This window comes from Coregonus lavaretus, assembly GCF_964263955.1.
Source record: "Coregonus lavaretus genome assembly, chromosome: 8".
NCBI lineage: Eukaryota > Metazoa > Chordata > Actinopteri > Salmoniformes > Salmonidae > Coregonus > Coregonus lavaretus.
The window spans coordinates 1,160,372-1,173,551 of record NC_139995.1 but is presented as its reverse complement, the minus strand read 5'-3'; the positions used below and the strand labels follow the sequence as shown (position 1 = coordinate 1,173,551).

Below are 13,180 nucleotides of genomic sequence, written 5' to 3'. Positions count from 1 at the left end.
TGATTGAGTGTCCATATAGCTGTACCATGATATTTGCATTGCTACTAAGTAACCCTCCAATTGTTCTCCACTAATTCCCCCGCTAAAGCCCCTCCCCATCCAAGGTTGAGCCGTCGTCCCAGTGATCGGCATCCCACCCACATCCCTCCGGATCCCTATGGCCGAGAGGCCAGGACCCATCCATCGAAAACAGCACACAGTGCCACGCACAAAACAGAAGCAGATTAAACGCCAAAATGTCACCTCTATATATAACTATTTTTAAAAAACAGATGCCGGACAAACACACATGCACATACTCACATACTCCAACACACTCAACCCCCCTCCTCCACCATCCACCATAAAATCAGATACTCAACGGTTGTTATATCCCAGAGGCCAACTCAAGAAAGGACCTGATTTACAAGTGCACATACAGTTACAGCTGATTGAGAAAGCATGCAAGATTGAGCAGAAATTGACAACAATATGAGATTTGATTCATCTACTTAATCTATGTCAAGTCCTAGGTGATGGAGATCAGATCCACCCTCTTCACCTGAGACACAAACACTCTGGTCCCCCGTTGTAACCATTTTTCCCAAGCATCTCCGTGCAGTCAGACCTTTGATTATTTTGTGCCACCTGGGCCACAATGATAAATCCTAGAAAACTACAGTCTGGGTTGAAGGAGAGAAGACTGAGTGGGACTCACCTTTGATTCTAGGAGGGAGAGATGGGGCAGGTGAGGAGGGTGGAGCGGGCGGGGGGCTGTCCAGGCTGTGCGTGTGAGAGCTGGGACTGGCGTACATCTCCCGCTTGTAATTGTGGGCCAGGGCCAGCCTGCGACCCACACTGAAGAGACCACCTCCTCCTCCTCCTGCTAGTCCTCGGTCCAGGATCTGGTACAGACTTAAGGACCGAGAAGAGCGGTCCTTCTTCACTGGACCTGTCTAAGTGAGTAGCAACCAAACAAAACACTCTCTCGGTCTCGCTCTCTAAACTCAGCAGTCATAACAGACAGTCATAAAATACTGCTACAAACAATCTGTTTCTGATTAACTAACACCTCAGAAAACATTTAAAAACATTTAATAACGAGAAATAAAGTGCTAATTGACTAAATAGTTCCTCCCAGTTTTACTCCGTTTTTTTCCTCTGTTTGGTACCAAATGAACACGACCAAGACGGAGCATAATGTTGCTGACCTTGTCATCCAGGTCATCATCACTCTCGTACAGATCATCCTGACGCAGCTGCCACTCGTATTCCACATGCACGTGCATGTTGAACTGGTTACTCTGGGACTGATTGATCTGGTACACAACACACAACCGGAGAATTGCTGTGTGTCAACCATCATATATCATACTATATAGAAACGCAGCCACTGCGTACTATATATATCATATTGGTGATAGCATGAACTGCCTCTGCACTGAGCACTTTATAAATTTTTTGTCTACGCTATGGAAATCAATCTATCAATACAAAAGAAATCAGCTTCCTTTGGTGTCCACAGACTAAGGACCAAAAAAATATATATTGACAAGGACGTGCTGCCGGATATGAATAACAAGTTAATTGGTTTAGTTAATTACTTTAAGTGCCTAGTCCTAGAACAGTGTAGCTGTGAGTCAGTTGTAGTCAGCGTGGACTCACCAGCTCCTCACAGTGCGTGTTCTTTAATCTGCTAGCGATATCCAGTCCAGTCTCGCCCAGCTCATTCTCTGAGAGAGAAACAACAACAAAGAGCACAGCTGGGATCATCATCAAGCACTAAATGGCCAGCACAACAACCACTTGCATGCAGAGCAACAACATATGAAGCCTTCATGGTCACACTGTGGCACAACACAACAATGCCATACATTACAATTAGTCCAAGTTTTTCCTCATGATTTTCGTCATTGTTTCTCCTTTCCTGAAGCGCGAAGACCCACCTGAACTCTTACCTATTTATTGGCATTTTGACAGTCAATCTGGCCTGACGCAGCTCACATAAAGGAGGATCTACCACAATTGCTAGAATATACTTTTATTAATGAAGAATGACTTAGTTTTCTGAAATCAGAGCTAATACGACAGAATGCTCAGAACCTTTATGTGTAAAGCTTGCCGCCATTGGACTCTGGAGCAGTGGAAACGCGTTCTCTGGAGTGATGAATCACGCTTCACCATCTGGCAGTCCGACGGACGAATCTGGGTTCGGCGGATGCCAGGAGAACGCTACCTGCCCCAATTCATAGTGCCAATTGTAAAGTTTGGTGGAGGAGGAATAATGGTCTGGGGCTGTTTTTCACGGTTCGGGTTAGGCCCCTTAGTTCGAGTGAAGGGAAATCTTAACGCTACAGCATACAATGACATTCTAGACGATTCTGTGCTTCGAACTTTGTGGCAACAGTTTGGGGAAGGCCCTTTCCTGTTTCAGCATGACAATGCTCCCGTGCACAAAACAAGGTCCATACAGAAATGGTTTGTCGAGATCGGTGTGGAAGAACTTGACCTGGCCTGCACAGAGCCCTGACCTCAACCCCATCGAACACCTTAGGGATGAATTGGAACGTCGACTGCGAGCAAGGCCTAACATCAGTGCCCGACCTCACTAATGCTCTTGTAGCTGAAAGAAAGTCAGTAACCCACAATTTCCAAGTTTTTTTTAAAGATCAAGAAAACTCTGCAAATTAATTCAAATTAAAACACAAAAATACCCTATTTGGATTAGTGAACACCCCCCTGAGTTAATACTTGGTGGAACCACCTTTGCTTGAATTACAGCCATGGGTCTCTTTGAATACGTCTCTACTAACTTTGCACACCTAGACTGTGCAATATTTGCCCATTCTTCCTTGCAGAATTATTCAAGCTCAGTCAAATTGCACGGTGACCGCTCATGGAATGCACTCAAGTAATTCCACAGATTCTCGATGGGATTTAGGTTGGGGCTCTGACAAGGCCACTCAAGGACATTCACCTTCATGTCCTTCAGCCACTGTATGGTTGCTTTGGCGGTGTGCTTTGGGTCATTGTCATGTTGAAACGTGAACCATCTTCCCATTTTCAACTTCCTGGCAGAGGGCTGCAGGTTCTCCTCAAGAATCTGTCGGTATTTTGCACTGTCCATTTTCCCTTCTATCCTGACAAGTGCTCCAGTCCCTGCTGAAGAGAAACACCCCCACAACAGGATGCGGCCACTGCCGTGCTTTACTGTAGGCATGGTGTTCTTTGGGTGGAAATATGTATTGGGTTTTCGCCAGACAAATAGTTTTGCGTTCAGGACAAAAAGTTCAATTTTGGTCTTATCTGACCACAGCACCGTTTGCCACTTGGCCTCAGAATCTACAATGTGCTTTTTGGCAAAGCTCAAACGAGACTTGATGTGGCTTTTTTTGAGGAGTGGTTTTTATCTTGCCACCCTCCCATAGAGGCCAAATTTGTGGAGCGCTTGTGATATTGTGGTCACATACACACATTAACCAGTCTTTGCCATAAAGGCCTGAAGCTCCTTCAAAGTCACCATTGGCTTCTTGGTAGCCTCTCTGATCAGTCTCCTCCTTGCCCGGTCATCCAGTTGGGAGGGACGGCCTGATCTATGCAGGGTCTGGGTGCTGCCATACGACTTCCACTTCTTAATAATGGTCATAACTGTGCTCCGAGGGATAGACAAAGCCTTTGAAATATTTTTATATCCATCCCGACTTGTGCCTTTCCACAACTTTATCTCGTAGATCTTTTGAAAGTACCTTTCCACCCATAGTGGCTTCCTTGCTTTGAATTGCACTACTAAGCAGTGGAGTCCTCCATGAACAACTGCTTTTATTCTGAAATAATCCCCCGACCTCAACCCAATTGAGATGGTTTGGGATGAGTCGGACGGCAGAGTGAAGGAAAAGCAGCCAACAAGTGCTAAGCATATGTGGGAACTCCTTCAAGACTGTTGGAAAAGCATTCCAGGTGAAGCCGGTTGAGAGAATGCCAACAGTGTGCAGAGCTGTCATCAAGGCAAAGGGTGGCTATTTGAAGAATGTCAAATATAAAATATATTTAGATTTGTTTAACACTTTTTTGGTTACTAAATGATTCCATACGTGTTATTTCATTGTTTTGATGTCTTCACTATTACTCTATAATGTAGAAAATAGTACAAATAAAGAAAAAGCCTTGAATGAGTAGGTGTGACCAAACTTTTGACTGGTACTGTATATGTGATGGGATATATAGACAATACGGACAGTATATGGATAGAATATGTAGTATATCTGAAGAATAGTGTATTTACAGCAATAGCTAAATAGGATAGGCCTGGACTCCATTTTGCTCTACGACCCCCACAAGGATCTTGGGACTGGTCTGAAGTTGGCACAGCTGATCTGCCAACTTCTTTCTGTAGTGTCCGAAGAGTTTGGACTACACACTAATATGTATAAAGGTGAGACTCTCACGAACACGTAAATGTCGGTTGTTTTGCTCTAGGACGCCCACAGGCCTTACAAGACTTGTCTGAAGGTCCCACGGTAACAGTTGAAAAAATGAATGGAAGTATATATGGAGACTGTTTAGTGTAAACAAATAAGGGGTTAAATACTTTTTTTTAAGTTTTAAAAAATGTTTTAAAAAAATATATATTCCTTATCTTTCTTATATCTCTCAGATATAGGACAGACACTTTCAGAACCAATTTCCTTAAGATTTTTTTCCCTGCCACATACGTCTCGTGTCTGAGCCGTTGAATTGCGACTCCACTGCCTGTTTTATTGCCTTATGAAGGGCATAACTGGACTGTTTGTACTCTGCCATATTCCCAGTCACCTTGCTGTGGTTAAATGAGGAGTTTTGCATGAATGCTGCCATCTATCCACGGTTTTTGGTTTGGATAGACTTCCTGATTAACTCAGTCACTGTGTCATTGTATACGTCAATGTTATTGCCAGAGGCAACCCGGAACATATCCCAGTCCGCGTGATCAAAACAATCTTGAAGCATAGATTACGATTGGTCAGACCAGCGTTGAACAGTCCTTACCATGGGTACTTCCTGTTTGAGTTTCTGCCTATAGGAAGCGAGGAGCAGGATGGAGGCGTGATCTGAATTGCCTGAAGGGAGGGCAGGGGAGGGCCTTGTAGCCGTTCCGGATGGGAAAGTAGCAATGGTCGAGAGTTTTTGATGCGAGAGTGGCGCAGGCAATGTGTTGAGAAATCTTTGGTAGCGTTCTCCTAAGATTTGCTTTATTAAAGTCCCCAGCTACAAATAGAGAGTTCTTTATTCCTGTCTGTGCAATGTACTGAGAACCCAGCTGGCTGTATGGACGGGGACAGTATATCCGGAGAGAGACATGATTCCGTGAAACAGAGTATGTTACAGTTCCTGATGTCTCTCTGGAAGGAGATTCTCGCCCTGAGCTTGCCTACTTTATTGTCCAGGGCCTGAACATTAGCGAGTAATATACTCGGAAGCGTTGTATGGTATGCACGCCTCCTGAGTCTGAATACCTCTTCTCCACCGGCGGCGTCTTGGAGCAATCTCTGGGATAAGTGGAATTGCCTTGGGGGGTACGAACAAAGGGTCCATTTCAGGAAAGTCGTATTTCTGGTCGAAATTCTGGGGAGTTACAGCCGCTCTAATATCCAAAAGTTATTTCCGACTGGAAGTAATAGTGCACAGGATGTTCTGAGCTAATAATGTGAGAAATAACACACAAAAAAACGAAATACTGCGAAGTTGCTTAGCAGCCATGAACAGGACGACCATGTCTATCGGTGTCATTTTGTTAGGTTTGGCCCTCTCAAGTCTCGTAGATCAATGCACTGCTCTCTTTTCATTTATACGGCCATCTTGTGCAAACTTCCGTCATACCTTACTTCATTGTTAAATTACAGACATACGAGTCACCAGACCCGATCACAGGGATGGCTAACGCTGGAGATCACTTAGATTCCACTGAGTTGGGTAGATCTGCATTCTGTTTTTTTGCACCTTGTGTGTGGAATGATCTCCAAAGTACTCTAAAATTTGAGGAATTGTTGCCTTTAGGGCATTTCAGACAATACATTTCATAGATAGGGCATTCCAGACACGGCCCAACATTAAAAGATCCTTCAAAGTCAACTCTGATTTATCTTGTTTTAACGAATACACCAGATAAATATGTTTCTACTGGTGTCTTCGCCCAAGATATTAGTGACCATTGACCAGTTGTTTGTGTTAGAGAGCCTCGTGTCTTCACAAAGAGGAACTTTAAAAACTTCAGGTGGACAGGCTTTTTTACATTATCTTTTTTAATGACCTGGATTGTATTTCAGCTATCCCTGAACCAGATTTAGCGGTCAGCCTTTTTGCAGATGTCTTCTATGCTATTGTGGATAATTATACTCCCTCCAAAAAATTAAGGGCTAAAGGTAGATCGAATGCGGGGTTCTCTCCGAAATTATCAGAAGTCATTCATAAAAGAGATGATGCTTGGGTCAAGGCCAGGAACACAGGCTTAGGTCTGGACTAGCAAGTGTTTAAGCAATTGAGGAATCATTGTGTAAGAAATCAGAAAGGCTAAATCTGATTATGTAACCGCTCTTTCGGATTTGTAATGGGAACCTGGCTAAATTCTGGAAAACTGTCAAATCCTTGAAGGGTTCTACTTACTCCTCTCTGCCACAACACATTAATTCATTTACATCCATTGTACATCTACATTTGCACACACTGTATATATATTTTCTGTGGTATTTTTTACTTTATGTTTTGTTTTACCCCAGTGGCGCAGTGGTCTAAGGCACTGCATCTCAGTGCTTCAGGCATCACTACAGAACCCCTGGTTCGATTCCAGGCTGTATCACAACCGGCCGTGATTGGGAGTCCCATAGGGCGGCGCACAATTGGCCCAGCGTCGTCCGGGTTTGGCCGGTGTAGGCCGTCATTGTAAATAACAATTTGTTCTTAACTGACTTGCCTAGTTAAATAAAGGTAAAATAAAAAATAAAAAATATGTAACTCTGCGTTGTTGTTTTTAATCGCACTGCTTTGCTTTATCTTGGCCAGGTCGCAGTTGTAAATGAGAACTTGTTCTCAACTGGCTTACCTGGTTAAATAAAGGTGAAAAAAAAAAGACACGGGACTCATTACAGAAAATTATTTCATCAGGTTCTCTCTTTGAAATAACTTCTAAGTCTATTCACAATGATACTGGGCTGGATGCTGATAGGTGACACTATAGTCAAAACTTTTCTTTTAGGCTATTTACAGAAGAAGAAAAAAGTCCTAGATGGTTTGCTTAAGTGTGCAGTGCCCATCATTGTTGGCTCAATAACCCAAATGTTTTATTTAACATTGTTATCAGGAAATATTCCTAAAAGTATGGATATCAGCTCGCGCTGCCACTTCATAAGGGCGGGGAGAGTAGTGATCTTAATTATAGCCCCATTTCAAGGCTTCCTTGTCTAGCTAAGATTCCTGAATCCTTGGTAAATGTACAACTTTGCTCTTTTTTATCTGAGAAATGTATTTCAGCGTTTGGGCCTGGGCATAGCACTATTACAGCAACCACTTTAGTTGTTAATGATCTTATCAATGCTTTAGACACTAAAATGAAATGTGCTGCGTTGTTTGTGGACCTGTCAAAAGCTTTTGATACTGTTGAACATGCTATTTTATTGAATACGTTTTCCTCGATAGGCCTGAGCTCTTACACATGTTCATGGTTTCATGATTATCTTTGTGACAGAACTCAGGACATCGTGATTGATTGGGTTAAGTCAGAATTTCTTGAAGTACATAAATGTGTTCTGCAGGGTTTGATGCTAGAACGTTTTCACTATTTATATAAATGCTATTGGTCAATCTGTATTAAAAATAAAAAATAAAAACATCTATATGCAGCTGATACTATTATGTATGCAATTGCCCCAACTGCTGACCTGGCTGTGACAAGGCTACAATCTGATTTTGCAGTTGTGCAGGAAGCCCTTACTGATTTAAAACTCGTACTTAATACGGGCAAAATACATGTTGTTTTCAAGTTCTCGTAAGATTGTCTCAGTTGGATTATATCTTTACTCATCGGATGGTTATATAAATCGAACGAGTGCCTGCATACAAAAACCTTGGTATTTGGAATGAATGATTTATCGTTTAAAAAACATATGACTGAGCTTGTTAAGAAACTAAGATTTAAAGTGGGCTTTTGTTTTTACAGAAACAGATCTTGCCTCTCTCTAGTCAGCAGGAAGCAGATTGTGCAGTCAACCTTTCTAGCTGTTCTTGATTATGGTGATACTATTTATCAAAGTGCAGCTGCCACTGCTCTTAAACCTTTGGATACCGTTTTTCATAGCGCCCTTCCTTTTATCACAGGAGACAGTTTTATTACCAAACACTGTATTTTTTACCAAAAGGTTGGCTGGACCTCTGTGAAGTCACGTAGATCACATCCTTACGCTCTTTTTGTTTACAAAGCCCTGCTCCACAAACTTCAGACTTACCTAACATCACTGTTAAGATTTAAAATGACTAGTTATCAAACCCGTTCACAGGGTTGGTTAACTCTGGAGACTCCTTTGGTGTCTAGAGAGTGAGGTAAATCAGCCATTAATTTCCTTGCACCTTATGTGAGGAATGATCTACAACACACTTTAAAATTGGATGAATTGGTGCCTCTAGGGCATTTCAGACGGTTGTTAGGGGACGTTTTTACTGAAGAATGTGTCTGTTTATGATTGTGTCTTGCTTTTCGTGTATTGTTGTGTTTAATAACATGTATTGTGTATATGAATGTGTAGTTTGATGTGTATATTGTATTTTGATGTGTATTGTTGTGTTATACAGGGCTCATCAAAATCTATTTTTTTTTTTAAAGATCAATTCAGAGATTAGATTAATTCACAGTAAACATTATTTCACTTAGTCCCATTGACATCAATGCATGACATTGACTTCAGTCAAAGTGAATATGCCTCACACTGAGCAGCATGGATGGAACATGGATAGACATTGAACAGAGCAGGCATATCTGATCTCAGGAGAGGACCACTAGGGTGCAGCCCTGTTCTTTACAAAGGGACTACTCATAGCACTCACTGTCATGTATGTTGGCCTTGGCTCGGAGAAGCAGTTTAAGGCACTCTGTTTTGTTGTGCAGACAACAGTAGTGCAACGCACTGTTTCCTCTGGCAGTCTGGATATCCAGACTGTTGCTGTAACAAAATCAAAACACAACACAGTTATACTCATACAATACACTGGGATATAAAGCTTTTACATGTTAGACTGAATAAGGAGAACACAGGAGATACTGTCTGACAAATCCATGATGAATACCAACTATCTACTCAGCATGTTTGGCTAACATCCTTGACATGGTCCCATAACTTAAAAGACATGCAGTAGATCTAATCTATCTGCCGGGGGGCTAGGGTCAGTCTGTCCTATCTGGTGAAATTCTCCTGTCTTATCTGGTGTCCTGTGTGAACTTAAGTATTTCTCCCTCTCTCGCTCGCCCTGAGCCCTGAACCCTGGGACAATCCTCAGGACTACCTGGCCTGATGACTCTTTGGTGTCCCCAGTCCACCTGGTCGTGCTGCTGCTCCGGTTTCAACTGTTCTGCCTGGAACCCTGACCTGTTCACCGGATGTGCTACCTGGTCCCGGACCTGCTGTTTTCCACCCACTCGCTCCATCTCCCTCCTCACCGCACCTGCTGTCTCGACCTCTGAATGCTCAGCTATGAAAACCCAACTGACATTTACTCCTGAGATTATTATTTGACCCTGCAGGTCATCTATGAACGTTTTAACATCTTGAAGAACGATCTGACCTTAATGGCCATGTACTCTTATAATCTCCACCCAGCACAACCAGAAAAGGACTGGACAACACTCAGAACCTGGTTCCTCTCTCGGTTTCTTCCTAGGTTCCTGCATTTCTAGGGAGTTTTTCCTAGCTACCGTCCTTCTACATCTGCATTGCTTGCTGTTTGGTATTTTAGGCTGGGCTTCTGTATAAGCACTTTGTGACATCTACTGATGTAAAAAGGGCTTTATAAATACATTTGATTGATTGATTGATTGAACATCTGCCAAAAGTCTCCCAACAGTTGTGAGACCCAGTCGTCACTGATTTTCCTTAAAGACATGCTCCGGTACTTTGGCGACTAAGAAAGTATCTTTTAAACCTCCCATTTTGGGCTGGATGTGTCAACGTGTAGTTCATACATGCATAATCTATGAGCAGAGTTACTGTCTTACTTTAATTAGCCACGAAATCAACAACAACAAAATTGTCACATGCAGAGTTAAAGGTAAAAATGTACAAATACAGAAATAGTGACATTTGTCTGTCGGCCCTGTATTAAAGACCAAAATCGGTTAAAGAAAATTGTGATAAATAAAAAAGTATACCAGTTTCATTTAAACTGCGCCATACAGGTTGCAAAATAGTTGGGAGAAGATTTTCCATGTACCGATTCCATGGCACATGATTTATGAACTGATACACAAAACGAAGCTGGATTCAATACTTAAGAGTTTTTCATTTTAAATTCTTATACAAAGTTCTTGCGGTATATGGGGGATACAACCATCCCAGCTCTGCATATTTAGCTGCAAAGAGACAGAATCATTAGATCACTTGTTTTGGTATTGCCCATATGTAGCTTGTTTTTGGTCGCAGGTTCAAGAATGGCAAACAAACTGCAACATTTACTTGGAGCTAACTCCACAAATAGAACTGCTGGGTGATTTTGAAAAGTCATAGTCAATTGATCAATAATATAATAATACTCTTAGTAAAAAATGTCTATCTTTAATTTACAATCTGTAGAAACTATGAGAATAGAAAGGTTCAGAACTTTTGTGAAACATCACAGCACAGTGGAAAATACACTATCTATGCAAAAGTATGTGGACACCCCAGGAGAACGCGACCTACCCGAATGCATAGTGCCAACTGTTAAGTTCGGTGGAGGAGGAATAATGGTCTGGAGCTGTTTTTCATGGTTCGGGCTATGCCCCTTAGTTCCAGTGAAGGGAAATCTTAATGCTACAGCATACACTCTAGACAATTCTGTGTTTCCAACATTGAGGCAACAGTTTGGGGAAGGCCCTTTCCTGTTTCAGCATGACGATGCCCCTGTGCACAAAGCGAGGTCCATACAGAAATGGTTTGTCGAGATCGGTGAGGAAGAACTTGGCTGGCATGCACAGCGCCCTGACCTCAACCCCATCGAACACCTTTGGGATGAATTGGAACGCCAACTGCGAGCCAGGCCTAATCACCCAACATCAGTGCCCAACCTCACTAATGCTCTTGTGGCTGAATGGAAGCAAGTCCCCTTAGCAATGTTCCAACATCTAGTGGAAAGCCTTACCAGTTATAGCAACAAAGGGGGAACCAACTCCATATTAATGCCCATGATTTTGGAATGAGATATTCGACGAGCAGGTGTCCACATATGGCAGTGTATATAGCAGCTATAAAATCATAACTGGATGGTCTTCAAAGATAGATGGGAGGGGTTGAGGGTAGCTGAACTCTGGGACAAAAAACAAACAAAAGATAACTAATATAAATATACTGTCCTTAAAATGTATATAGTATGTATAAACTGGAAGTAGACACCTAAGTATTGTTGTCCATTAGTTTACTCCAATTAGGGGAGGTGTGGTAGAGTTAGGGGAAAATAATAAAGAAGTGAAAAATATTTTAAATAATATATATATACACTGAACAAAAATATAAAACGCAACATGCAACAATTTCAAAGATTTCATATAAGGAAATCAATCAACTAAAATAAATTCAGTAGGCCCTAATCTATGGATTTCACATGACTAGGCAGGGGTGCAGCCATAGTCGGCCCTGGGAGGGCAGGCCCAGCCAATCAGTTTTTCCCCGCAAAAGGACTGCTTGAAACAAGTGGGCAAGCTCATGGCTGGGTTTCCCTTTGTAATCGTGATAGTTTGCAAGCCCTGCCACATCCATCGAGCGTCAGAGTAGGATTCAATCTTAGTCCTGTATTGACACTTTGCCTGTTTGATGGCTCGACGGAGGTCGTAGCGGGATTACTCATAAGCGTCCAGATTAGGGTCCCGCTCCTTGAAAGTAGCAGCTCTAGCCTTTAGCTCAGTGCAGATGCCTGTAATCCATGGCTTCTCGTCGATGCACTTATTAATGAAGCCGGAGACTAATGTGGTACACTCCTCAATGTTATTGGATGAATACCGGAACATATTCCATATAGCAAAATAGTCCTGTATTTTAGCATCCGCTTCATCGGACCACTTCAGTATTGAGCATGTCACTGGTACTTCCTGTTTGAGTTTTGCTTACAGGAGGATAAAGCTGTGGTCTGATTTGCCAAAGGGAGGGCGAGGGAGGGCCTTGTATGCACTTCTGTGTGTGGAGTAAAGGTGATCTAGAGTTTTGTCGCCTCTAGTTGCACAGATGAAACTCTGGTAAAAATGAGGTAAAACGGATTTCAGAGAAACGGCACCTCTGAATGTGCATTTTCTTGTTTGCTTATGGCCTTACACAGCTCGTTGAGTGTGGTCTTAGTACCAGCATTAGTTTGTGGTGGTAAATAGACAGCTACGAAACAGTATGGTCTGCAGCTTATCATGAGGTATTCTAATTCAGGCAAGCAAAAACTAGAGACTTCCTTAACATTAGAGATTACGCACCAGCTGTTGTTAACAAAGAGACACAACCCTCCTCCCTTCGTCTGCCCTCCGTTCTTGACGATGCATACAAAAACCAGTGAGATGTATATCCATGTCCTTGTTCAGCCACGACTCTGAGAAACATTAGATATTACAGTTTTTCAGGTCCTGTTGGTTGATAGGATAGTCTCGAACAGAGCTCATCCAGTTTGTTCTCCAGCGATTGCACGTTCACCAACAGAATGTTCCCCTTTCTACTGGATTCTACTGGTGTCTTCGCCAAAGACATTAGTGACCATTGCTAGAGCTGTGGCGGTCATGACATTTTGTCAGCCAGTGATTGTCAAGCAAATAACTGCCGGTCTTACGATAATTAACATAAATACATTTAGCATCTCCACGCATTGCCTACAAGCCACTGATGCAGACCTTTAGAACATCTACATTTTAAAAAGTCTAATAAATCCATGTAATATAGCCTACACAATCATAATAAATCCATTATTTATTTTAGACAGGTCTAAAGAAACATGATATGAAGAAAATGTAGTCTAT

General features: G+C 42.3%; 1 protein-coding gene across 1 annotated transcript in view; it reads right to left on the bottom strand.

The window, feature by feature from the left end:
- Nucleotides 1-13,180, bottom strand: part of unm_sa1614 (un-named sa1614) — an 86,964-nt gene that overhangs the window by 24,040 nt on the left and 49,744 nt on the right. Inside the window, exons 19-22 of the mRNA XM_084166541.1 lie at nt 9,049-9,164; nt 1,645-1,712; nt 1,191-1,298; nt 698-935 (exon numbers count right to left, since the gene is read on the bottom strand). Coding sequence (XP_084022667.1) covers nt 698-935; nt 1,191-1,298; nt 1,645-1,712; nt 9,049-9,164 — 530 coding nt within the window. The remainder of the gene's footprint in view (nt 1-697; nt 936-1,190; nt 1,299-1,644; nt 1,713-9,048; nt 9,165-13,180) is intronic.